The sequence below is a fragment of the Hippocampus bargibanti genome, linkage group LG20 (assembly GCF_051943395.1).
Source record: "Hippocampus bargibanti isolate YZ-2025 linkage group LG20, ASM5194339v1, whole genome shotgun sequence".
Lineage (NCBI taxonomy): Eukaryota > Metazoa > Chordata > Actinopteri > Syngnathiformes > Syngnathidae > Hippocampus > Hippocampus bargibanti.
The window spans coordinates 7,069,142-7,096,624 of record NC_142753.1 but is presented as its reverse complement, the minus strand read 5'-3'; the positions used below and the strand labels follow the sequence as shown (position 1 = coordinate 7,096,624).

At 44.0% G+C, this 27,483-nt stretch overlaps 4 protein-coding genes and 1 long non-coding RNA gene across 5 annotated transcripts; 1 reads left to right on the top strand and 4 right to left on the bottom strand.

Moving 5' to 3' along the window:
• Positions 1–71: 71 nt before the first annotated feature.
• On the bottom strand, positions 72–9,839 carry LOC148882903 (synaptic vesicle glycoprotein 2A-like). Its single transcript, XM_089023261.1, has 13 exons — positions 9,703–9,839; positions 7,794–8,438; positions 7,536–7,716; positions 7,315–7,466; positions 6,303–6,436; positions 6,128–6,217; positions 5,918–6,025; positions 4,248–4,336; positions 3,995–4,159; positions 3,787–3,920; positions 2,472–2,678; positions 2,235–2,394; positions 72–295 (listed from the first exon to the last, which is right to left on the bottom strand). Exons 2-13 carry the CDS (start codon positions 8,392–8,394, stop codon positions 112–114), a joined length of 2,205 nt encoding a protein of 734 aa, XP_088879387.1. The 5' UTR covers positions 8,395–8,438; positions 9,703–9,839; the 3' UTR covers positions 72–111.
• A 1,820-nt stretch (positions 9,840–11,659) lies between these two features.
• On the bottom strand, positions 11,660–14,676 carry sf3b4 (splicing factor 3b, subunit 4). Its single transcript, XM_089023262.1, has 5 exons — positions 14,611–14,676; positions 13,127–13,255; positions 12,326–13,027; positions 12,058–12,219; positions 11,660–11,980 (listed from the first exon to the last, which is right to left on the bottom strand). Exons 1-5 carry the CDS (start codon positions 14,642–14,644, stop codon positions 11,808–11,810), a joined length of 1,200 nt encoding a protein of 399 aa, XP_088879388.1. The 5' UTR covers positions 14,645–14,676; the 3' UTR covers positions 11,660–11,807.
• A 391-nt stretch (positions 14,677–15,067) lies between these two features.
• Positions 15,068–19,963, bottom strand: lix1l (limb and CNS expressed 1 like). Its single transcript, XM_089023263.1, has 6 exons — positions 19,467–19,963; positions 18,252–18,415; positions 17,223–17,363; positions 17,056–17,151; positions 16,883–16,960; positions 15,068–15,979 (listed from the first exon to the last, which is right to left on the bottom strand). Exons 1-6 carry the CDS (start codon positions 19,813–19,815, stop codon positions 15,728–15,730), a joined length of 1,080 nt encoding a protein of 359 aa, XP_088879389.1. The 5' UTR covers positions 19,816–19,963; the 3' UTR covers positions 15,068–15,727.
• Positions 19,964–22,571: 2,608 nt separating this feature from the next.
• LOC148882900 (type-4 ice-structuring protein-like) lies at positions 22,572–23,552 on the top strand. The gene is made up of 4 exons (XM_089023868.1): positions 22,572–22,655; positions 22,834–22,899; positions 23,005–23,128; positions 23,218–23,552. Exons 2-4 carry the CDS (start codon positions 22,854–22,856, stop codon positions 23,429–23,431), a joined length of 384 nt encoding a protein of 127 aa, XP_088879994.1. The 5' UTR covers positions 22,572–22,655; positions 22,834–22,853; the 3' UTR covers positions 23,432–23,552.
• Positions 23,553–26,083: 2,531 nt separating this feature from the next.
• Positions 26,084–27,193, bottom strand: LOC148882899 (uncharacterized). Its single transcript, XR_016118613.1, has 3 exons — positions 27,105–27,193; positions 26,250–26,380; positions 26,084–26,165 (listed from the first exon to the last, which is right to left on the bottom strand). It is a non-coding gene; the product is annotated as an uncharacterized LOC148882899 (long non-coding RNA).
• Between the last annotated feature and the right edge of the window lie 290 nt (positions 27,194–27,483).

Sequence of the window (27,483 nt, the reverse complement as noted above, 5' to 3'; positions counted from 1 at the left end):
GCATCGAGGGCTTCCGATACCAAACAAAAATCGATGTAGAGTTTGTGAGGGGCGACGTTTCGACTACAACCCCCCCCCCCTGCCCCCCCACCTCGCTGATGGCGGCGGCCATTACTGCAGCACCTGACCGCGGGTTTCGGGTAACTTGGTGGCAAGGAAGCTCCCCGCCGCCAACGCACTGGCGGCAAACAGGATGGGCATGGCCTTGGTGATGCCCACAAAGGACTGGAAGATGCTGATGCCCAGCACGGCTGCCAGCTTGCACAAGGCGTTCAGGAAGCCAAAGGCCGTGGTCCTGAACGCAACACCAAAGGTCTACGTTTCAGCGCAGGGGTAGGGTGGAACGATGAAGTGAAGTCTCCATTGAAAAATATACAGTGATACCTTGGCTTATGAACTTAATTGGTTCCCAGATAGAGTGCGTAAAGCGAAAAGTGTGTATCCCAAAAATTAACTTCCCATAGGAAACCATTAAAATTAGAATAATCCGTTCCCAGGTCACCATAAAACATAATTTTCTCCTTTCTAATTTTCTAAGCCTTAAAACTACACAAAATATACCTCATTTTATGTATAATAAATGTCCTATGGTATTATAATTAAAGAAATAAACTGTACTGCATAATAAAGTCGTTATATTTACCTTTGTGATAGTCGTTGATGGCTTGATGGAATGGAGTTTCATCAGCATTAAACACTTGAGGAACGTAGCCTTCTTCTCTCTTTCTAATTTGATCTAGTTCCTCGTCAATTGTGTTCTGTTTAGCTGGGTTGATCGCTTTTTAATCAAGTGTACAGATGGCTTGTGCGTGTTATGTGTGGAGCCTGATTGATGGGAATTTTGACCTTGCAGTCTACAGTCGGCCTTTGAACTATCAAAGTTAAACCGATTCCAAATTTCACTGTTTTCTATTCTCTCTCTATCTGTCTCTTTAATGTTTAAAACACCTCCCTTCACTGCTGCGTTCTTGACCAAACACGTGGCTTTAACCGAAGACTGGGGGCGGGGAATAGAGAACAAAAACAAGCCGGCTGCCATTTTCTTGTTAGGAGAACTGGCTCGTTCGCCAACGACACATCACTCGATGTGACAGCTCCATGTGTATCCCGAAAAATAGTTTGTATGCCAAGGTAAAATTTTCGTAAACGTAACATTCGTAAACCGAAAAGCTCATAAGCCAAGGGGTTCGTAAACCGAGGTATCACTGTATTTGTGAAAAAAGTGGCATTCATTTGAGGCAAGAGGTTTGTTCCAGTATTCACAAATTTGGCCCCCAGGCCTTGACTTGGATGCCTGTAATGTAAGGGATTAGCCAGCTAGCTGAATAAAAAGCTAGCTAGCTCGATCACTAGCTACCTGGATTGCTAACCAGCTAGCTTGATAGATCAGTGTGGAATTTAACAAGTTTGATTTGCTTTTGCGGGGCAAATGAAATGAGGTGGCGGGCCAGATTTGGCCCCCGGGCCTTGACTTGGAGACCTGTGTTGTTAATAATAATAATAATAATAATACATTTCGTTTCAAAGCGCCTTTCAAAACTCTCAAGGACACTTTACAGTCACCGGATATTTTTTCTGCGGGTGAGCTGTGGCAGCCACACATGCCAGCGTTCACTCAACCCGGAAGTAACATAAAGTAGATAGATAAAAAATGGATAAATACATGGCTAGATATATATATATATATATATATATATATATATATATATATATATATATATAGCTGAATTAATAAATCAGTGAATAGATGGTAATACAAATACAGTACAGTCTCGTTATATCGATACTATTTCTATGCACGCACGGATAAAATTACATGCAAACAGGGTCGGATATATCGATAATCCCGGTTATATCGATATTTTTTCGGACTCCCTTGAATATCGATATAACGAGACTTTACTGTACATAAATAAATGGATAGATATATAAATAAATGGATCGATACATCAATAAATACATAGATAAATAGATGACTAGATGAATAAAAATGGATAGATACATAAATACATAGATAGATACATAAATAAATAAGTGAATAAACAAATAAATACATGGATAGATAAATAAATAAATGGGTGAAGATGAATAAACAAAAAATAAATGGATAGATACATCAGTAAATACATAGATAAATAGATAAACACATCAAAAATTGATAGATGTATAAATACATGGTTAGATACATATATAAATAAATAGGTGAATAAGCAAATAAATAAATTGATAGTTACCTTTTATCCGACGGGTAGAGCTCAACGGTGATGACGTCCAGGGCGTTCCAGGAGGCGATGCTGATGCCGCCGAAGAGACACAAGAGGGCGATCATGCCCGACTCGCTGTTGCCGAACATCAGGAAGAAGCAGCTGATGCACGAAATCACGCTGGAGCCCGCTGCGTGGATTTCAAAATAAAAGGGGCGAGGTTTACACGGATGCTAATGGCAAGTGGAGAAACAAGTTTGAGCGTACCCAACATCCTCAAACGTCCAATTTTGTCCATAAGCAGAGCCGACACGATGTTGCCGGGCAAGACGGCCAACGTTCCCAGGAAGTTAACAAAGTAGATCATGTAAGCGTTGTTGAAGTCGTCGCTGAAGTCCAGCATGCAGCCTTCCTTGTTGTGCAGGAAGGTGCTGTTCACCAGCTTGGAGTCCACAAAGCGGTACTTGAACAAATCTGCATCGTACACACATGCACGCCATTGGCTCACCACGACGCTCACTCATTGTTCAACAAAATCACCCTCTGGGTCGCCGCGGTAACGGTGCAGAGGCTAAAGCAGAAAAGAACTTGTTTGATGTCTTGTGCCAATTGCGTCAGGCTCAAATTGCCGTTTTCCTGTTTATTATGTTTGTTAAAGTCATAAGTGCCTTGCACGCTGGGTCCGAGAGGACAGTAATTTCATCTGTGCTGTATGTCATGCATATTAGCATATTTGACAATAAAGCTGGCTTTGAAATTAAAAAAGTCAAAATACATATTTTCATCCAAAATTCATATTTTCATCGCCATCATAATAGGAAAACAGATTTTTTTTCACAAACAGAAAATGACGAACACAAATCCCAATCTCATGTTTAAACTTGAGCTATCTAGCTAGCTATCTGGCTACCTAGCTAGCTATCTAGCTGGATACCTAGCTAGCTGGCTATTTGCTATCTGGTAATGCCGTTATATAACGGAACCCAACGGAAATCAGAGGGGCGATGGTATGAAATCAGCATTTAGTGTGAATTTTTCTTGATTTATTTATCTAGCTATCCAGCTGTCTAGCTAGCTATCTATTTGGTATTTAGCTCCCTGGCCCCGGCTATCTAGCTAGCTAGCTATTTGCTATAGAGCTATCTGGCTAGCTATCTATTAGCTATCTATTAGCTATCTATTGGCTAGCTAGCTAGCTTTCTATCTGAGTTACTGAACGCTGGCGCGTGTGGCTGCCGCTGCTCACCCACAGAGAGACTGATCCTGTGACTGTAAAGTGACCTTGAGAGTTTTGAAAGGCGCTTACAAATGAAATATATTATTATTATCTAACTAGCTATCTAGCTATCTATTAGTCATCCATTAGCTAGCTAGCTAACTTTCTATCTTTTTGAGTTGTTCCATGTTGAGTGACCGCTGGCGCGTGTGGCTGCCGCTGCTCACCCACAGAAAAACTGATCCTGTGACTGTAAAGTGACCTCGGGAGTTTTGAAAGGCGCTGATAAGTGAAATGTATTATTATTATTATTATTATTATTATTATTAAAAAGCGCAACATGGTTGCCGCGGGTGTGTGTCGTACCCGTGTTGTAAAACAAGCTGGCGATGAAGGTGCAGTTCCGGAAGATGGTGTGCGTGGATGTGATGTCTTCAAAGTAGCACTCCTCAAACACAGAGTCCTCAAACACCATCGACTTCATCTTCAGGTTGAGGAACCTGTTATGAGTTATGAGACGGTTATGGCGGGGGGGTGTATACTTTTGCTACACCCTGCGTAAAAGGCCACTCACTTGTCATTGAAGTAGTAACCCAGGCGGTGCACCTGATTTTCCAGCGTAAAGTTAAAAGTGATGTGCTCCACGCGCTCCTTGCTGAAGGTCTTGGTGCGAGACTCGTACTCCTGCTTCTGGATGTACTTGATCATGTCCGGGAACCACACGGTCAGGCCGTAGTAGCTGGACCACACACACACACACACACACACACAAATCCTCAAAAATACCAAGCGGCCCACAGCACAAATGGACGCATTTGTTGATGTACCTGAAGGACATGCTGAACCAAACGGCCATCAGCATAAAAGTGGTCCGCTTGTATTCGGGGCTGAAGCAGGCCACAATGTTATTCCGGATCTGTGGTTATAAAAATGAACAGCAAACTGTCAAAAGCTGATGACACCCCCCCCCCCCCAAAAAAAAAAAAAAAACAACATTTATATAAACACTTATATGTATGAACATTTATATGTTCATATGTTAGCATGAAGCGTTTCTATGTTAGGATTAAGCGTTTCTATGTTAGGATTAAGCGTTTATGTTCGCATAAAGTGTTAATGTGTCATCATTAAGCGTTTATGTTAGTATTAAAAGGACAACCGACGTCTCCGGACAAGTTGTGTCCATAATTTGTAAAATGGCTTCAAATGACTTCTACTGAGCGTATTTTAAAAGGATTACACCGCGTATAGCTATAGTTTACGTTTTAAGACTCGCGCTGAATATTCAGGAAGTCTTGTTTTTGAGTTGGTGACGAGTCCGTACGTGACGTCACTAAAGGAACGCCCCACACCGAAAAAAAAGACACATTGTAGCAGTCCTTCCATCAAGTCAATGTATTTTGCTGTATTGTTTGGTCTGAAAACCTTGTGTTGCACCCAAAAGCCGCCAGACGAGGGTGTCCAAGCTCCATATAAGGAATTTATCAGCCTGTGGAAACTAAGGTGGCGACAGGAGGTCGCCATTTTGTGCCTCTTTTTTTGGGTGAGAGATTTTCCCCCAATGTTGCCTCAAAATGGCACAAATAAATTCTTTAATCGATTGCAAACGTATGCTTTCCTCTTCAGAACTATTTGAATCATATTCATCACTGGATGTGGAACAAGAAAGCGTATTCTCTGAATCTGATGCAATTGTTTTGATTCTCCAGCAATGCAAGAAGTCTTGGCGTGACGTCATGAACTGGGGGCGGGTCTTTCTGAAAATGCCCAATTCGCAGCTCAATTTTTTTGCAGATTTTGGACACTTTAAGTGATTTTTATTGGTGTTTTGCATTTGACTAAAAATATCAAACTGCGTGTTTTGGGTATTTTAGATGCTATAAAACGTTTTTTGGTGTCAGTTAAAAAACAAAAAAGCGACATCGGTTGTCCTTTAAGCATTTTTGTGTCAGTATTAAGCGTTTATATATTAGGATTAAGTGTTTATATGTTAGTATTTAACGTTTATGTGTTAGCATTTAGCATTTTTATGTTGGCATTAAGCGTTTGTGCCAGCATTAAACATTTATGTTAGCATTTGCATGTTAGCATTGAGCGTTTAGTGTCAGCATTATGCGTTTATATGCTCGTATTTAGTGGTCATATGTTAGGAAGGGCGATACATTTACAGTAAAGTCTCGTTATATCGATATCGGATATATCGATAGTCCCGGTTATATTGATGCTGTTTCTATGCACGCACGAAGAAAATTACATGCAAACAGGGTCGGATATATCGATAGTCCCGGTTATATCGATATTTTTTCGGACTCCCTTGAATATCGATATAACGAGACTTTACTGTATATGTTAGCATTAAGTGAGAAACACCAAATGAAAGTAGATGCTTTGTTCGAACACCCACAGTGTTGAAATATATCATTTGGCATTTTTGGGCTTTGCTCTACAGTATTTGTTTGATGGGAGAGATCCCGGCGATAAACGGGGGGTACCTCACCTGACGGGAGAGACTCCCAACTTTGAGGCGATAGCGTTGCCAGACCGGCGTGTCGGTGCCACCTTCTGCCAACTCGTCCACCTGCTTCACTGTCTTGATGGTGGTCACCTTGGGGAAGGAAGGGGGGCGACGTGTTACTATTGTTTGCAGAATGAATGAATGAATGAATGAATGAATGAATGAATGAATAAAAACAAAAAAAATAATCACAGTAAAGACTTTCTCTGGGTGTCCCTTGGCTCGCATGTTGGTGTCATGGACTTGCTTGAGGATCATCCAGCCTTCGTCGTGTTTGCCGTTCTGTTCCCAGAAACAAAAACAAAAAGCGTTTTTGCCCGTTCCGTCTCAAATGGCGTCGGAACGAGCGTCCGAGCGAGCGAGCCACCTCCAAGTAGAAGCGCGGACTCTCGGGCATGGCGCTGAGGGCGGCGATGGCGGCGACCGAGGGAAAGGCGCAGACCAGAACAAAAACGCGCCAGCTGTGGAACTGGTAGGCCGAACCCATCTGGAAGCTCCATCCTGAGACAAGAAAGAAAAGATGTCTAATAATGGATTGTTCCACGTATAAGGTGCACCCCCAATGAATGAGAAAATGTTTCCAAATATATAAAAACAGTCATACCTTGGTTTACGAACTTAATTGGTTCCCAGACAGAGTGTGTAAGGTGTAAAGTGTGTATTATAAAAATTAATTTCCCATAGGAAACCATTAAAATGATAATAATCCGTTCCCAGGTCCCCATAAAACATTTTGCTTTCTCTGCGATAATTTTATCGAGTTCCTCATCAATTGGGTTCTGTTTAGCTGGGTTGATAGATTTTTGCATCAAGTGTACACATGGCTTGTACAGATTGTTTGTGGAGCCTGATTGTGGAATATTTTAACCTTGCAGTCTACACTCTGCCTTTGAATTATCAAAGTTGAAATTCTCTCAATGTCATATGCCTGTCTCTTTAAAACCACCTTCCCTCACTGCTGCGTTCTTGACCAATCAGGTGGCTTTAACCAAAGACTGGGGGCGGGGAATAGAAGATAAAATAAGTCGGCAGCCATTTTCTTTTTGGAGAATGGCTTCACTCTCTCTCTATCTGTAACCCCCCCCTCCCCACCCTCACTGCTGTGTTCTTGACCAATCACGTGGCTTTAACCGAAGATTGGGGGCGGGGAATAGAGGACCAAAACAAGCCGGCTGCCATTTTGTTGTTAGAAGAACGGGCGTGTTCGTAAACTACACATCACTCATTGAGGCAGCTACGTGTGTATCCCAAAAAATAGTTTGTATGCCAAGGAAAATTTTTCATAAATTTAACGTTCGTGAACCGAGGTATCACTGTATACCCGCAAAATACGTTATGGGGTGGAAATGAAGAGTCGCGTGGCGTTTTGAGTGACTCGCCGTAATGGGGGATGATGGCCCAGGCCATGGCGGAGGCATAGATGCCACCGATCATCCAGAACATGCAGAGCCAGCTGAGGTGCTCGCCTCGCTTCTCCTGAGACAGAAACTCTGAGTAGTAGGAGAAGACGATGGGGATGGAGCCGCCGATCCTGAAAACGTCGCCAATTTCAATAGAAATACTTTCCGTGGGAGGATTACGATTTGATTTGTATTTTTACCCGACGCCCGAGAGCAGCCTGCAGAAGAGGAAGGTGCCGTATCCCTGCACAAAGGACGAGAAGAAGGAGAAGACGCTGTTGATGGACAGCGAGATGAGAAGCGACTGGCGGCGACCGATCCGGTCGGCCATGGCGCCCCACACGAACGCTCCCACCATCATCCCGAAATACACGATCAGACCTGAGGAGGCACAAAGACGAGGGCCACGAGATGAGATGAAGAAAGGTGAGCCAGTGAGGAAAAGGAAGTTAAGGTACCCAGCATGCTCTTGTTGGGCTCGGACAGGCACATGTCCCTCTCGGCGCTGGGCAGGACGAAGCCCACCACGAAGATCTCCACGCCGTCGGCCATGAGCGCCAAGCCCAGCACGAAGTAGAGCGTCCACTGGAACTTGCCGTGGCCGCACTCGCGCAGGATGCTCTCGTACTGTTGGGCCAGCTCCTCCTGGTCTTTGCGCCTCTCCGCCTCGGACGGCGCCGCGTCCCGGAAGGCCTGCGGGACCGAGCCGGGCCCGCCGGCCAGGCCGCCCTTGTCCGACGGGGCCCGGGGGATGCCCTGGTACTCGCCCTCGTAAATCTCGTCGTCCTCGTCGTGGCCCTCGGTGGAGTCGCTGCGTCCGCCTTCGTCGTCTTCGTCGGCCGCCCGGCTGTCGCCACGGTAGTAGCCCCCCCCGTCGCCGCCGCCCTGCGCCGGGGGGTCGTCGTCCTCCTCGAAGCGGCTGTAAGAGCGGCGACTGTACTCGTCGTTGACGCGGTCCACGCTGCGGGCCACCTTCTTGGAGGCCTGACGCTTGACTTCCTTGGCGATGTCTTTGGCGCCTTTGATGAAGGCTGTCCGGTTCTGGTAGCCGTCCTCCATCTTGTGTGCCCGACGCTTGCCTTTTAGCGGCACCACTTCACCGACTGGAAGGGAAAAACAAAAACTCTAATTTCAGGCACACAAAAAATATATAAAATACATACACATATAGAATAGATATATATTTTCTTAAGAAAAAAACACACACATGCGTACAATATATCTAATTTTAAAAATAATATCTTAATAGTATATACTATACATTTTTCATTGAAAAAATGTATTATTTCCTTTTATATATATACATATGTATGTACACATATATACATATATGTACACATATATACATGTATGTACACATACATGTGTATATATATACACACAGACATATATATATATAAACATATATACATGTATGTACACATATATATGTATGTGCATGTGTACATATATGTATATACATACATACAGATACATATATATATACATACACATATACACGTACACATTATATATACACACACACATATATACACGTACACATTATATACACACACATATATATATATATATATATATATATATATATATATATATATATATATATATATATATATATATATATATATATATATACACACACACATATATATACATACACACACACGTATATATACATACATACACACACACATATATATATATATATATATATATATATATATATATATATATATATATATATATATACAGAGAGAGAGAGAGAGAGAGAGAGAGAGAGAGAGAGAGAGAGAGAGAGAGAGAGAGAGAGAGAGAGAGAGAGAGAGAGAGAGAGAGAGAGAGAGAGAGCGCGAGAGACACACACACACATTAATAAATATACACGCACACACATTTTTTTAACAGATGTCCTCGTGCACCATTATATCTATGACGAAACAATACTCGCCCCCCACCCCTAGAATTGCTCTTGTGCCCTGTTTGCCCTCGTCTCTCGCAGGTGCAATTGTGCAAATGAAGCCTCCGGCGCATTCATAACGGGGAGGAGGGCGGGGGATGATGTTGGTTGGGGGGGGCGACAGAAAGAATTGAAGGCCTGCGTCGCACCGACAATTAGCAACCGAAACGCCACTCACACCAATGAGGGGAAGCAAGCAAACGAAAAAAAGCCACACAAAATAGCCAATTTGATGTCTTGAACGAGTGTAATCAGTGCAAATCCGCCCCACTAGAAGCTTGTCACGACCCGCAGACACCGCCCCCCCCCACTTTAAAAAAAAACGTCAATTGTTGCGTGGCGTCCAACATGAAAAAAAAGCAAATAGGCGAAATTGTTTTTTTCCCCTTCCGCGTACGATATGTACTCACCGCGCCTCTCGCTTGCTCTTCGGGGGATGAAGGTGGTGCTGAGGAGGAGGTGGAAAAAGGAGGAAGCTGTTGCTGCGCTGGTGATGATGGTGCTGAGAGGAGCCCACGCCTACACTGTCATCATGAGCCCCCCTCCCTCTCACACACACACGCGCGCTGCACGCTGCTGCGTGGTGCGTCGTAATGGATCCAAATTCAGCCACTTCCGGTTTCCCATCATGAGCATTTCGTCTCCAATGAACTTTCACTGAAAGCACACGTCAAATCTTCTTTATGATGTGTTCTAAAAAACTGTAAAGTGATTAAGATTGAATTTCTCCGTAATTTGCGATTACGTGGGGTAAATGGGTCAGAACACTCAGGAAAAAAAAATATATATAGTCGTTGAATTGTTTATCACAACAAGTTTCAGATAGTTAAAACTCCCCATTCGTAATCCAAACCGATGGTTTGAAATATCGGCAACAAAATAATATTGGCAGTGCCACACAAAACACTCACCGGCGCCCTCTTGTGGCCGCTCTGCTCTAGGCAAGTAAACGGTTGATTGACTGAAGGTTTTTTTCCCTCCGCAACACGTCAATCATCTGAAATGGCCATGAAGATAGCAGACACATTTTGGAATATTCATGGGGTTGGTCGCCGAGATGCGGGAATTTTATATTTAATCGTATTTCGTATTGAAAATAAATATGAGCTGATATTGAATGATTTATCATTGGGATTACCTTTTCAACTCATCCTTCGTTTTTAGTTTCATAGCAGCATATTTAACTGAAACTGTCATCTGGACTTGAGTATTTTTTAAATGGACGAAAAGCACAGGGGAGTTATGGTTTTATGTAACTGTATTACAAATGTATCCTAAATAAAAGTACAGTGATACCATGGCTTACGAACTTAATTGGTTCCCAGACAGTGTGCATCCCAAAAATTAATTTCCCATAGGAAACCATTAAAATTGAGAATAATCCGTTCCCAGGTCCGCATAAAACAATTTTCTACTTTCTAATTTTCGGAGCCTTAAAACTACACAAAATATACCTTATTTTACGTATAATAAATGTGCCATGGTACTGTAATTAAAAAAATAAAATGTACTATATAATAAAGTCATTTTATTTACCTTTGTGATGGTCGTTGATGCTTGATGGAATGGTGTGGCCGGTTTCATTCGCATGAAACACTTGATGAGGAACGTAACTTTCTTCTTTCACCATCTTGAGCAATGATCCCTTATAGGTGCTTTCTCTGCGGGTTGTTTGCGGATATTTTAACCTTGCAGTCTACACTCTGCCTTTGAACTATCAAAGTTGAAACAAGTCCAAATTTCACTGTCTTCGATCCATTTTGTCACTCTCTCTCTCTGTCGTCTGCCTGTCTCGTTAATGTTTAACTCCCGCTCACTGCTGCGTTCTTGACCAATCGCGTGGCTTTAACCGAAGACTGGGGGCGGGGAATAGAGGACAAAAAAAATGTCTGCGGACATTGTCTTTTTTTGGAGAATGGCTTCACTTTCTCTGTCTGTAAACCCCCACCTGCTGCATTCTTGACCAATCACGTGGCTTTAACAGAGACTGTGGGCGGGGAATAAGAGGACCAAAACAAACCGGCTGCCATTTTCTAGTCAGAACGGGCTCGTTCGCGAATGACACATCACTCATTGTAGCAGCTCCGTGTGTATCCCGAAAAATAGTTCGTATGCCATGGTAAAAATTTTCAAAAATTTAACGTTCGTAAAGCGAAAGGTTTGTAAGCCAAGGGGTTCGTAAACCGAGGTATCACTGTACTCAAATATAAGGCGACTTTTTTTTGACCAAAAGTGTCATTCTCTAAAACAATTCATCATTGGTTTGGTCGAAATGTTATGAATCAAAAGTACTTGTTGTGTTGGCTACTTGACTACTATCAAAGAAATAAATATCCCAAGTACTAAAGGTTTTCTTCAACAGCCATCTTTCTTTCTTTCACCTGTTATAGTGAGCCCATAAAATACAAAGCTATCAAAATAATCAAAACTTCACATGGTTTGTTTTCTTTAAAAAAATAGAGGGAGAGAAAAAGGAGATGACACCCTCCTCCCAAAAAAAAAGATGTGGGGAGTACTAGGGCATGGGCGCTCGTAAAGCAACCCGAGGCGGCGCGCCCGGAGGTCTGGGCGGCATGGGGGGTGCTCTCTGGAAGCCAAAGGGAGGAGGGCGAGGGGGGGCGGCGCCGTAGCCCGGCGGAGGCATGGGAGGGGGCGGCGGTCCTCTCATACCAGGTGGCACGGGGTGACCTGAAGGGAGGCGGCAAGGCAAAAAAACGTGTGAAAACAAAGATGACGTGGTAAGGAAGCTTTTTTTTTTGACGTACCCATGGGGGGTCCGTAGGGTGCTCTGGGCGGCATGCCCATGGGTGGGGGCGGGGGCATGCCCGGAGGTAGCGGCGCGCGAGCTTGACTGGAGCCCGGGGGAGCAGGAGGCGGCGGCACCATGCCGGGAGGCGCCGGAGGGGGCATGGGCATCTGAGGCAAACCTGAGGGAAGCCAACGGACAGGCTCAAAAGGTCATGGAAAAGAAATCCGTCGGACAGTCAAAAGGGTCAGAGAGACAAAAAGAGACGATCGCGCGGTGGCGCTCACCTCCGTGGATGGAGCCGGGCGGGAAGGGAGGCGGCCCGGGAAGATGCCCGCCCGCCTGCGCCTGGTGGTTGTGATGCATGGCCATGCCGTGCGACATAGCCTGCAGGGCCCCGGGTGGCGGCATGTGGGGGAAGACGCCGGGCGGCGGCATTCCGCCCGGCATGCCCATGCCGGCGTGCCCCATGGAGGTCAGCACGGGCGGGGCCACGGCCTGCGGGGGAGGCGCGTCGGCGAACAGCTGGTGGGGCCGGTCGGCCTGCGACAGCGGATTCTGGGCGGCCAGCAGCCGCTCGGCGGCCGAGCCGTGACGCTCGCCTTTGGAGTCCTTCTTGAAGGCGTAAGACACGGTGATGGGCCGGTTGCACAGGTACTGGCCGTTCATGGCCTCGATGGCGGCGTCGGACGCGTCGAAGCTGGCAAAGTTGATGAAGGCGTAGCCTTTGGAGTTGCCCGTGTCGGGGTCCCGCATGATTTTGGGCGTCTGCAGGATGACCCCAAAGGCGCTGAAGGTGTCGTACAGGAGCTTCTCGTCGATCTCAGAGTCCAGGTTGCCGATGAAGATATTGGCGCCCACGTCCAGGTTCTTGTTGTGCGCCGATGCTTTATTGACACGGATGGGCTTGCCGTACAGTTTGATCATGTTCATGATTTTGATGGCGTAGTCGGCGTCTTCTTCACACAGGAACTCCACAAAGCCGTATCCTTCGGTGGGACGACGACACAAATACAATCAACTCGGATTGTAAAGATGGAGGGCTTCCTCAATGCAACAAAACATTTGCCTCCAATCTCGGCACTCACCCTGATGTTGACCCGTCACTCTGTCTTTGGGCATGTGCGTGTTGACGACTGGGCCGGCCTGCAGGAAAAGCTCCCATAATAATGGCTCCGACACTTTCTCATCCAAGCCGCCCACGTACACTGTGGCATCTATAAAATTCAAGAAAACAAAAAAAAACATTATAAGCCTTCAATAATTAAGACTTCAACACGCAAAACATGATGCCGGGTTTGCTTGCGTGACGGCTGTATGATAAGCCAGGTTGCTTTCTTACATTATGTTGATCACTTGAGCTATCTCGCTGGCTATCTCGGTAGGAATCTCGCTGGCAACCTAGCTAGCTATCTATTAGCTAGCTAGCTGGCTACTGTACATATTTGCTATCTATAATCTAACTAAAGTTTTTTTTTTCTAAAATGATGATCACCTACAATTTAGCTATCTAACTAACTAGCTGGCTATATAGCTAGCTAGCTATTTGCTGTCTATTAGCTATCTAACTATCTAGCTAGCTATGTCCTGTCTATTAGCTATCTAACCAACTCACTGGCTAGCTAGCTATCTCTTTGCGATCTGACTAATTAGCTGGTTATCTAGCTAGCTATCTAGTCACTATCTGTCTTGCTAGCTAGATATTAACTAGTTATAAGCTAGCTAGCTTCCGGGTTGAGTGAACCCTGGCGCATGTGGCTGCCGCTGCTCACCCACAGAAAAAGATTGACCGGTGACTGTAAAGTGACCTTGAGAGTTTTGAAAGGCGCTTAGAAATGAAATGGATTATTATTATCTATAAGCTATCTAGCTAGCTATCTATTAGTTATCTATTAGCTAGCTAGCTAACTTTTTATCTATTTGAGTTATTCCGGGTTGAGTGAACGCTGACGCATGTGGCTGCCGCTGCTCACCCACAGACAAAAATGATCCTGTAAATGTAAAGTGACCTTGAGAGTTTTGAAAGGCGCTTAGAAATGATATGTATTATTATTATTATTAACATGATAAAATACAAGTCACGTGAAAATTCATACAATACAACGAGTATACTTAAAGACGACTATAATTTTTTTGGCGGTAAAACGCACAAAATTTTACTTGGTTGTTTATAAAATTAACGCAAGTACAAATGTGTTCCTTTTCATTCGCCGTACTTCATTCGGAAGTATCATTGTTAGCTAACTGGCTAGCTGAGCTAACCACTTCATTGAGCGCGTATGTCACTTTAATTACGGCCAAAACGAGTTTCCAACACAATTTTAAATCCTGACACCTCTACGAGTACCACCGTGTGAAGTTTTATCCGACGGCGCATCGATTAAAATTGAATAATTAGCGGAAAGCGGGGCTGGGGACTACGGCACATGCTGAATAGCCTTCGTACGGTCGCAAAAGAATTAAGAGCAAACAGATGAGAGTCGCACAATGAACAACAAGAGATGAAAAGAAGACACGGCTCGAAATAAATACTTTTAAATCGGAGAAAGACGATAAAAGCGCGCCTCAATACCTTGATTTCGTTCGGAAATTGGTCCCGCTGCCATGTTGAATGAACAACGGTGGGCAGCCGCTTGAAGATGACTCCTCCTCTTCCGCCTACGTTCGGGGAAGTATGTCATTAAAAAAATCTGACGTTCTCAATTTAAATTACAGTTTACACAGACGTATTCTCAATATTTCAATAATATTGACTCCTATTTAATTATCGATAGTACTTATGAACCATTTGGGTAAGTCATTGATATACACAGAGCTTCCCATTTTGAAACATGTTAGCTGGGTTGCACCAAATGTAAATAAACATAGTGTTTATTAGTTTGTTGTCATTTTCAGCCTTACTTCTTTTAATACAGGACTGTATATCAATCTCTAGATTTTGTACCATAAAAATATCTTATCATATTAAAAAAAATAGATGCATTGAACAAAATAACATGACATTAAAAGAAAATGAAACATCAAGTGTGTAAACATGGATCATTGTGCATTTTATTATATATAAATCTACTAAATGTGTAAACAGTGAATACAAAAACAGGAATAGAAAATACACACAATGATGACCTTGAGAAATCCTTTACAAAATTACCAATACTGTTCGGTTAAAAGACATCACAGAAACATCAAGCACCAAAGGCAAAAGATGCAGAAGTCTACACAACCCTTTACAAATGCCAGGTTTTTGCAACATACAAAAAAATCGTCAGGTAAATCGTTTCAAAACTTTGTGCAGTGTAAATGTCACCCGTACCTTTTGTAAAGGGATTAAAAATAAACAAACAAGGGATTGTGACGACGTACTTATTTCCGAATGAATTGATCACAGTCGTACCACAGGCATCCTTCACAATGGGGTGAACACGTACATTATTCCGAGTCCCAACTAAGCGTCGCTACACCTCAGCTGCTGTCAGAGCGACCGAAATAAGACAAAACAATGGCGCACAGTAACTTGCAGACAAATGCTTTCCCTTGCAAGAGACATCTCCCCAAAAATGTCCATCAGGCTATATGAGGCAGAACCAAAAACAAACGCCGTCAGGCATCAAAAGGTAACAAGCTACGACTCGCGTCTTGTTGAATGCCGTTTGGTAAGAATCCTCAGTCGGTGTCACCCGAGGATTCTTTTAGTGCGAGGGTAGCGTGGCAGCGTTGGCGGCGCTCAGTTGGCCCACGGCTAACATCAGGATGTCCTTCTTCTCCTTGTAGAAACGCAACTCGCGGCCGGCCAGACGCGCCTCCTCAAGCTGGCGCTCGGTGGCCGCTAGCTCCTGGGAGACGGTGGTGGCAACGCTCTGCTCACGGTTCACCCAGTCGGCCGCCATTTGCGTGCGCATGTCGTCGTCCAGCGCCCGGTGCGAGTAGTGGGCCAGCACTTCCTGTGATACCGAGCACATTTCAAATTCAATTCGGTTAAACATTTTTGCCATGACAAAAAAAACACACACACACACGCACTCAAAAAAAACGACGTGACTTCCTTTTAACTCATTGACTGGCAGACGATGTGCAAAAACGTGTCTACTCAAGTGCCATGGTTTTTGTCATTGCCAGTCAAATTGGGAAGGCAAATACTGCCACTTTGTGGAAGGCATTGCCAGAGGCCATGGCCAGCGCTTTATGGGCATCCAAACAAGAAAAAACAAAACTTTACGTCATATTTTCAATTTCCAAATAAGTTCGTGAATGGCAGCGAATGAGTTAAGATGATCTACTGGAAATGGTTTCTGTCAGAGATGTTTGATCGGACACTGTGGACGAAGACTCGAACCCAGAAAGATTGTCTTTTACTGCCGGCAGGAGACGTAGCCATTCATGACACACGTCTGAATTCTGCAGCCCTCTGCCAAGCTATTTATTGAGAGTATATGCAAATTAAAGTGATACATTAGTAAAACATATTTTTTTTTATTAGAATACCACACTTCTTGAGTTCTAAGCACGAACGGCTATAAGGAATGAAACATTATCTTTTCAATGAACGGATAAATTTGTAACCTGGCTAATGAGCTCTTCCTGTGAAGGAGTTTCAAGTCGTAAATTGCTCCTGTGATAAAGGAGTTTCCCAAGTCCTAAATTCTGTCCAAGGCCAGATCTCCTAGATGAAGATGACAGTTTTTAACTTTCTGTGTCTGTTGACCTCAGATTGACCCCAGGTTGTCTGTGCTTCAATTGGGTATTGGAGTCACACATGTTGACTAAGCATATAACAGCATGACACTTTTAAATATGATAACTTCTTATTCTCCATCATTTTCATTTTCACGTCACAACTTTGCTACCTGACGGGAACACTGGCGCTCCCTCATGGCTTTCAGGCTTCCGTTCCAGTGGAGGAGCTGGAAGACGGTCATCAGCTCCTGGATGGTCAACACACACACACACGCAGATGTTTTTTTGCCAGATGAAAAGCCGCAAGGTCCCACCTCCGAGTCGCCGTCGCTCAGTGACATACCTGAAATTCCAGCATGGATTTGCCTTTGTTGGATTCCAGCATGAAGCGGAAGGCCCCGATTCCTGTGTTGGGGTTGTCGACCTCCTCTCTGTTTCCCTGTCGGAAAAACAACGGAAAAACAATGGCGAACGTGTCCACCGTTTTGGCTTCAGCGCCCGCCGACTTACATTGAAGGAAGCCAAAGCCTCGCCAACGCTTTTCTCGATGAAGTCGTTGGTGATGCGTCGCGACGGATGCTCGTTAAAAACAGAGTTCATCAGGGCGATCTTGGCGGCGCTGCGTCGGGCCTCCGCCTTGGTGGGGCAGAACTGGAATGAATAAATAAATACATGAATAAAAGTTGTCAAGGCACGTTTGATTTCGGAAAGACGAGAGTTAAAGGACAACCGACGCCTCCGGACAAGTTGTGTCCATAATTTGTAAAATCACTTCAAATGACTTCTACTATTTTACAAAGATTCCATAGCATATAGTTATATTTTACGTTTTAAGACCCGCGCTGAATATTCAGGAAGTCTTGTTTTTGAGTTGATGACGATTCCTGATGTGACGTCACATCTGGAACGCCTTTGACTGAGAAAGCGACACACAATGCATTTTGGGTACTTTGTTTGATCTGAAAACTTCGTGTTGATGGCGAAATTAGAAGGAAAACACATAAATAATGCGATGGTGAATCCTTGTGTGTTGCACCAAGACTACTATTTGATACTAGTTGACACAAATTCCCAGCAGACAATCAATCAGCCCATTTCCAACGAAGCTTGGGCGCCATCTTGTGCATTTTCTGGGACGCTACATTGGAGCCCTGACGGCTCGAATTGATGCGGGAGGACTTCTTTAATCGATTGCAAACATGTATGCTTTCCTCTTCAGAACTATTTGAATGATATTCATAACTGGATGAGTAACAAGAAAGCATCTTCTCTGAATCTGAAGCCATTGTTTTGATTCTAGAGCAAGGCAAGACGTCCTGGCGTGACGTCACGAACAAGGGGGGGGGACCTTCTGAAACTCGCCATCTCCGAGGTCATTTTAAAGTAGTTTTGGGACACTTTAAGTCATTTTTATTGGTGTTTTGCATTTGACAAAAAAAATCAGCCTGTGTGTATTTTAGATGCTATAAAACGTTTTTCTGGTGTCAGTTAGGAAACAAAAAATGGTGTCGGTTGTCCTTTAAGCAAAGGTTTGGTGACCTGGAAACTTCCGAAGCAGCTGCCCCCCGGGAGGCTCACGTAGCAGACGTACGGCGGGCAGCTGGCCGCCACCATCTCGTACACCACGAGCGCCCCGTTGCGCAGGTCAGCGCCACGGCTCAGCTTCATCTGCCAGAATTCCTGTAAGGCCTCCACCACGTTCACTACGATCGATAACGACACAGCGGCGAGGAGAAACATTGTGAGTAGAGGCTCAAAGTCACGGTAAATTTGAAAAGAAGGTTTAGGATCTGAAATGAAACTGAAAAACAAAGGAGTGGAACTTTGGGGAATTTTTCAGCCGTGGAATTCAACGACAGGTACCTCAGAAATGTGCTCGAGGAAAACAACGGAATATTGGACTTGACTCATGCTATAATAATGAAAAATATCCCCGTTATTATAATCAGGTCATTCTAGAAACGCGAAAACATGATAATAATATGAGAATATTCATGAAATTGTAACTATCTTTTTGTGATGAAATCACAGTTGTGTGTTGTTCAAAGTGATTATAGAAGATTATTGACTTTAGTGTAATCCCTGGTTAATCTTAAACAGGTAATCTGATAATGAATTACAACACGTGTTACACTGATTTGGAAACAGAATTGAACTGCGCAAAATTAGAATGAAGCTCAAAAGCAAAGTGCATTTTATAGAGCATAAAGGAAAAAAATGTTGTAAGAAGTAATTCTATTATTATTTAGTTTATTTCACTGACATGGTGAAAGCGATGCATTTTGGCATATGACCAAAATTTGCTTGGTCATGGCACAAACGTTGTTTCAGATTTGAATTGGGAATAACATAGATAAGGGAAAATGGACCAAAATAAAAGTAAAGTTTACGTCAGCCTGACATAATAATGAAAATGAGGTTTTTGTTCTACGCTATGATGAAAGACTAATTGGTACGCGGACTCCCTCTAGCGGTATGCGACAGTATCACCGAATTAAATACTGACAGACGAAATGCAACCAAACGTGAGAATACACGTCGTTTTAGTCTTTTATGTTTTATTTTACTTTTCAAGTAGAGCATATTACACGTTAAGGGGTTATTCTTCCACTTGTGATGAATTTTTAAGTACAGTCAATATTATCACGGATAACTGTGTTTTCAAAGCACTATTCAAGTACAGTATATTCTGAATGTAGCTTTCGTGTTTAGAGGCCAAATAAAGTGTTTTAAAAAGTATATTTAAGTGCTTACCTCGCCCATAGCCTTGCGTATGTTTGGCGAAACTGCGGACCACCGCCTCCACCGCCTCCTTCAACACCCCCGGGTTCCCGGGGTTAGCGTGTCCAGCGGCGGGGAGACCCAGGCCACCTCCTCCGTATAGGCAGTGGAGCTGGAGCGGCGGCGGGGGCGGCGGAGGCCCCGAGCAGGCGGCCAGCGACGGCGGCGACGGCAACAGCGGAGGGATGGGCACCGTCACTCCCGGCCGGAGAGACGACGAGGTGGAGCGGAGCGTTCCATTGCCGCTTGGCCCCGAACCGAATCCGATCCCCGGCTGGAGCCGCTGAGGTCGGATGTGGACCGGGAGAACGTGAGATTCCATAGTCCAAACGCGAGGGTCAAATCGGGTCTGGGTGAAGTCGGTACCGAGCGACAAGACGTTCAGTTGTGGTTAAGGGGGGGATGGGGAGATTAAACGGGATTTAACTGGGCTTTGTCCTCCAGGAAACCCGAACTGTACTTGACTGTTCTTCTGGTCTGCATCCTGCCTGCTTGGACGGATCTTCTTGTTGCGTTTAGGGACGCCACGTAAAACCTACAGCGGCAACAAAAAACAATTCACACCACCCGTTTTCATTCACATGTCTCACAACAAGCCAGCACTATCACATATCGGATACATTTTATACACTACTATTGAAATTGTGTAACTTTCCAAGGAATAAAACATTTACTTGCCATGTAAATTACGAGTTAGCCGATTTTTCTTACATGACATGAAGGTAGCATTGGAAAGTCGGAAATATTAGGACCAGAAATCTGAGCCCACCCTTGTTCGTTCCAGTCTGGCCTACAAATGTGACACCCTCACCACAACTCGACACAATGCATCATGTTTTCATTTCAGCGACTGTCACAACGTGACAATGGAAAATGACGAGAATGGCGGTTAACCTCAGAGACCCACAGACGACTAACTTTATGATGGAAAAAGCAGCAGGAAATGGGACATGGCCTCCTGCATAACCCCCACCGCCCCATGTCTTTAAGTGTTCATTCTTTGTGGTCTGGTAGGAAGCCAGAGGAGGAAAGATGGAACATTGTTTTCAAGAGATCCACATTCCGATAGCGATGATGTGGATGCACATGTCAGATTCCATGACATCCTCCATTTTGCCTGTTTTTGAAATTCTGTCTCACAATATGGAATTTGGTTAGGCCGATCTTCCCGATTCCACAAGACCCAGAAAGCCTTTCAGAACCATGACTGTAAAATGGCTCATCATTGCAATGAACTGGGAATAGATGAGTCCAATTCATCGGAGCAAATAAAATCCTTGATCAATTAATCAAATTTATGGCATAGAACATCACACGATTCTGTGTCCACAATCATATTATTGTCCAGAATTTGAAGACAATAAAAAAGTACCCAGGCTAGTTGGCGGACACACTGAAACCCCCGCCCTCCCACCTCCTGGTGTCTCTCCTCAAAAAAATGTGGCGCATTCCCACAATTCTCAACATCTGGCTTTGATTAAACTTTTTTTCCTTTTCGCCAGAGGTTTTGTTTATGAGCACATGTGGTCTGCTTGTGGAAAAAAATAGCAAAGGCCACTCGCACGAGTGCAATCAGTATATGAATTATTTTTTTTCACGAGGAGTCGTAAAGATAAGAAAGTAAAGAGACACCTGGCAAGCAAAGGTGGAAGGTTTACGTCCACATCCTCGTCTTGTCTGAGCGATTTCATATCATGCCGCATCAGAATGAAAAGATTATATAGAGCACTTAAAGGACAACCGACACCATTTTTTGTTTCCTAACTGACATCAGAAAAACGTTTTATAGTATCTAAAATACCCAAAACACACAGGCTGATATTTTTAGTCAAATGCAAAACACCAATAAAAATGAGTTAAAGTGTCCCAAAACTACTTCAAAATGACCTCGGAGCTGCAGTTTCAGAAGGTCCCGCCCCCGTGTTTGTACACATCACACCAGGACGTCTTCACCCTGCTCTAGAATCAAAACAATGGCTTCAGAGTCAGTGAAGATGCTTTCTTGTTACTCATCCAGTTATGAATATGATTCAAATGTGAAATGTAAATGTATCCACTGCGAGACTAATAATGGCAAATCCAATCCAATCCAAATAGTTCTGAAGAGGAAAGCATCAATGTTTGCAATCGATTAAAGAAGTCCTTCCGTATCAATTCGAGTCGTCAGGACTCCAATGTACCGTCCCAGAATAATGCACAAGATGGCGCCCAAGCTCCGTTGGAAATGGGCTGATTTGTCTGCTGGGATTTGTGTCAACTAGAATCAAATAGTAGTCTTGGTGCAACACACGATTCACCATCGCGTTATTTGTGTTTTCCTTCTAATTTCGCCATCAACGCGGATCAACACAAAGTTTTCAGACCAAACAAAGTACCCAAAATGCATTGTGTCACTTTCTGGGTCAGGGGCGTTCTTTGAGTGACGTCACGTACGGACTCGTCACCAACTCAAAAACAACGCTTCCTGAATATTCAGCGCGATTCTTAAAATGTAAAATATAGCTATATGCGGTGGAATCTTTGTAAAATACGCTCAGTAGACGTCATTTAAAGTGATTTTACAAATTATGGACACGACTTGTCCGGGAGGCGTCGGTCGTCCTTTAAGAGAAGAATGACTTTTTAAAACAAATTGTAAAAACCACTGTGTACCAATCTGACTTTTCAAAAAAGATTTCACTCAAACCCTCACAGCTGACAAAATGGACCCCCACCCACCCAAATAATAATAATAATAATAAAAAAAAAAACCAGCGCTAAGGAAATGATGCCAAGTGTTTGTTGGCAAGCTGATGTGGCAGGACAAAACGTACTGGCCTCTGTGTCATCGTCCACCGACAAGTCATCGAATTTGGTTCACTCAGCACGATAAGGCAATTTCCAAACCCTCCCACGTGTGCGCACACATCAACACACAGTTGGACTTTGGCTCACTTTGACCAAGTGGCACTTGCAGCAACAAGGGTCAATGATGTTTTTGTCAGCACCGCATTGCAAAAGCCTCCAATGGCATTTGGACATCCATCCTGTCGACCAATGGCAATCAGGAGCAACGCGCCGCAACCCAAAGCCACCTCCCCTCTCATACCGAAGGCCTATAAGAACGGGTGCCAAGCCGGCGAGGAGCCACCATCAACCGGACCAGATCTTCCTGTGCTTCAGGTGCGCTTCATTTTGCTTGTTGGTCGGCAAGTATTTTCACACTATGATTCCGATGGTTTATTTTGTAGTGGGGGGGGGGGTGTTTGTGTGAAAAGGCCGACACAAATTGCGGCATGATGGAATGAATGTCAATTTGACCGCCCCCCCTTCACAAAAAAACCAATTTGTTTATTCCCAGGTCTCATCTAATCTGCAACCATGAAAGTCATCCTCGCCGCCTTTGTTGTTATCGCGCTGGCTCAAGGTAAGTTTCACCCTAACAATGCTAGCTAGCATCTTTTGACGGAGCAAAGAAATAAATAAAATCATGAAAAAAAAGGCACCCGCTAAAATACGCCGACTCGTGCAGGGAGCCTCGCCGCCGACGCCAGCGAGATGGACGTGATCATCCAGAAATTCGAGGAGATCAAGAACAAAATGACGGAAGAGCTGAGCAAGTTGATCAACACTCAGGAGCTGGGCAGCCAGGCTCAGTGAGTACGAGTGAAAGGCGGGCGGGAGGTTGGTGGGAGGGGTCCCTCGGAAGCGGCATGCGCTGATGTTTTGCGCGTGTGTGTCGCAGGACCTTCCTGGAGCAACAGAAGGCCCAGTTTGAGCCCATGATGACCCAAGTCCAGGAGCAGATGAAGGCGGCTGCCGTCAGCATGCAGGAGCAGCTGGGGCCCATGACCACCAACTTCCAGGAGCAGATGCAGCCCATGGTGCAGAAGTTCCAGGAGCAGATGGAGGCCATCCTCAAGCAGGTGACCATGCAGGCCAAGGACCTGACCAACTAAAACTTCCCACCATCATGGGCTCACTTTCCATTCTGGATTCCGGACGTCTTTCTTGGGGGACCCCACAACCCCTAAATAGAAAGAAAAAAATGAAAGAAGTGCAATAAAAGCTTCAATGACAGCCGCGTGGGCCCTTTTTCTTGCCGTGTCATTGAACGCGGCGTCATAGTGTCAAGTGGGAGGGGGGGGGGGGCAAGTCTCCCAGCAATAGAGGAGTTTTTTCATCTGTCAAACAGTACACTACATGTACATTTTTGGCTTCAAAAACACATGGGGGGGCTGTGTGTGTGGGGGGGTGAACGGGTGCTTTGCCCTCTTGGAGAAAAAAGGCAAAATGTGTCCTTGAAATAAGAGCCTCTTATTGCTCCCAATAAAAAACATACATGGTGTTGATTGCATCCATTTTTGGGGCCATGTTTACAAAAGGACGCTCGATTAAAACAAAATAAATATTGGCGGGAGACGGGGAGCGCAAGCGGGCTGCTTGCTCATCTCAACACGTCACCAATTCAAATAAGACGCCCCACAGTTTGAAAACGTTTTGTCAATAAGCACATAGAGGAAAAAATGGCTGACTGATCAAAGCTCAAATGGTTCAAATGAAGACAAATATTTCAAAAACTCATTCATAGAAAAAAAAAATCAATTTCTGTTATCCAATTAAAGGAAAACCGACACCATTTTTTTTGTTTCCTAACTGACATCAGAAAAACGTTTTATAGCATCTAAAATACCCAAAACACGCAGTAGTAGTAGTAGTCGCCGAAACATGTCAGGTATTTGAAAACCTACACTGTCTGTAAGTAAAGAATCTGCTCAACATTACGCAGTCTGATATTTTTAGTCAAATGAAATACGCCAATAAATGACTTAAAGCACAGGTGTCAAAGTCAAGGCCCGCGGGCCAAATCCGGCCCGCCACATAATTTTTTTCGGCCCGCGAAAGCAAATCAAACTTGTTAAATTCCATGATGATTGCTAAAATCTGAGCCAAAATGTCATATTTTTGGATGTCAAACACAATAAAAGTCATTATTCTTGACTTCAGATTTGAAAACGAGTTATTCATTAATTTGCTGTGTGCTCTACATGTAATATTTGAAGGGATTTAAACATTGTAATGGGTTTCCCAAATTCATAACGGCCCTCGAGAGGAAACCATAACTACAATGTGGCCCGCAGCAAAAAATGACTTTGACACCCCTGACTTAAAGTGTCCCAAAACTACTTCAAAATGACCTCAGAAAGTTTCAGTTTGAGAAGGTCCCGCCCCCCTGTTCGTGACGTCACGCCAGGACGTCTTGCCTTGCTCTAGAATCAAAACAATGGCTTCAGATTCGGAGAAGATGCTTTCTTGTTACTCATCCAGTTATGAAAATGATTCAAATACAGTATGTAATATGTAGTTCTGAAGAGGAAAGCATAAATGCTTGGAATCGATTAAAGAAGTCCTTCTGGAGCATTTTGAGGCGTCTGGACCCCAATGTAGGTCCCAGAAAATGCACAAGATGGCGCACAAGCTCCGTTGGAAATGGGCTGATTTGTCTGCTGGGAATTTGTGTCAACTAGTATCAAATAGTAGTCTTGGTGCAACACCCAACGATTCACCATCGCATTATTTATGTGTTTTCCTTCTAATTTCGCCATCAACACAATGTTTTCAGACCAAACAAAGTACCCAAAATGCATTGTGTGTCGCTTCCTTGGTCAGGGTCGTTCCTGAAGTGATCTTACAAATTATGGACACAACTTGTCTGGGGCGTCGGTTGTCCTTAAAATTAGATAGGTTCCAATGCTGCCTTCAAGTCATGTAAGAAAAATCGGCTAACTCGCTATTTACATGGCAAGTAATTTTTTTATTCCTTGGAAAGTTACACAATTTCAATAGTGTATAAAATGTATCCGATATGTGATAATATCTTGTTGTGAGACATGTGAATGAAAACGGGTGGTGTGAATTGTGTTTTTTGTTGCCACTGTAGGTTTTACGTGGCGTCCCTAAAAGCAACTAGAAGATCCGTCCAAGCAGGCAGGATGCAGACCAGAAGAACAGTCAAGTACAGTGACCATTAATGCCTAATTAGTAATTTGGCATTAATGGTCACTTGTGTTTGCCCGTCAGTTTTTTTCTAGCCCATTTACTGGTGAACGATGTGCAAAAAAATGTGTCCACTCCAGTGCCAGGGTTTTTGTCATTGTTACTTGAATTCCAGCACCCACAGAATATTGACTTTTAGGATGACATACATATTTAATGCAGCGTAAGAAACCTTACTCTCTTTTTTCATCAGAAAAAAAGAGTTGATTCCCAAATGATATGGGTCTGGAGTTATCTGAGCTTGAAATTGGGGCAGCTGCACAAAATGCAATGTAATATATACATATTGGTTTATATAGCGCTTGAACAACAGCTGAAGCTGGAACAAAGCGCGAAGATGGAAAAAGGGGAAATGATGCCCCCTTGTGCAAATGGCTAGCATTTTATCGGCACCCAAACAAAAAAAAAAAAAAAAAAAAAAATTTGGGCATGACCTCAAAAATCAAAACATTTCTCATACCCCCCCCCCCCCCAAAAAAAAAAAAAAATAAAAATAAAGCCTTTCCACACTAGCTCCTTCAACACCTAAATAGGTCATCTTGAAGAAGGCCTTACCTTGGGTTTGACGAGTCAGTAAGTCTTCTGGGACGACTCCTTGGCCTGATGGGCCTGAAGGGCGGCCACGGCCTCGTCCACCTGCAAGGACCAACAAGCCGTTGACGCCCTCGGGTGGTTCGGACCCTCGTCTGACCCCCTTTGAACTGATTCTCGCTTGGTCACCTTGGACGTGAGCGACTCAGGCGACTCCAGCATGTGGAGCAGCTCAGAGTTGTCGATATTCAGTAACATGCCTGTGGTCTTCCCCGCCAGGTCTTGGTGCAGGCTCTGGATGAGTGGGAACAAACACTCACCTGGAAGGGAAAGTGGGGCACAGGAGGTTGGTTGGGAAAGAAGGAGATTAGACCAGGTGGGGAAGAAATGTCACATCACTAAATGACTTTGGGGGTAGCGGTCAGACTGTTTTTGATGGACCAAGGGGCTGCTAACAGTGGTCGCAATATCGGACGCAGGCCAAAATTGACTTGAACGTTATGGGGTGGCGGTCGTTATTTTGCCATAATGTGTTCATTAGTCAAGAAAAAAGCATTTTGAAAACGTAAAGTTTTGAAATAGCTTGTAGTGTTAGTTCAAGTCTTTAGACGTACATGGGTAAGCACAATTATTGTTTTAACACTACACCAATATGGTGTTGAACAAAGTATGCACACACAATTTTTATATTGAAATAGACCAATGTGCCCTTGAATTTAATAATCTGTTAATGTGTTTAAACATGTATGTTGTGATCACAAAGTCTTACCTGAGCCAGGCAATGTCTCGATGCATTTAGGGGGAGTCCCTTTTTAGAGTGTAATAATAAATTATTTCACAAAGGACTCACGGACCCAATTTGCAACATTCGCATACCGAATGTAATCTCTGACTTTTTCGATCTATATTGAACTTTAGCGACACACCGTGCCCTTACGGTGGAAGGACGTTCGATTACCTCCCAATTTTTGTTGCCATTTTAAAATTAAAACATCGCATCGCAAACATCGAGTGCAAAAATCGCTTAATCTTTCCCACACTTACACTGCAGATGAAGGGTTTAAATTGTATAGATTAATTTACAAATTGTAGGCCCGAGGCAGGAAGCTGACCGTCGGAGGACAATGTTGTGGCACAAAATGGCGTCCCGAGGAAACAAAAGTGGGAGGCAAAGCGAAACATGTAAAAAAAAAAACAACCACATGAAGTAGTTACTTGAGCTACACACCGAGTCCCAAATATGAGACAAAACTACCAATTTCGTCTAATAGGCGGTGTGGTCAGCCCATCGGACGGTTTTGACGCCGTATGCCCAGCCCGTCGAGAACAGTACTGAGTGTCGTCATCGTGTTTTAGTCAACTTTGAAAGCGTCAGCAGAATAAGAATGTAACAGAACTATGTCACATATGTTTATATTTAAAG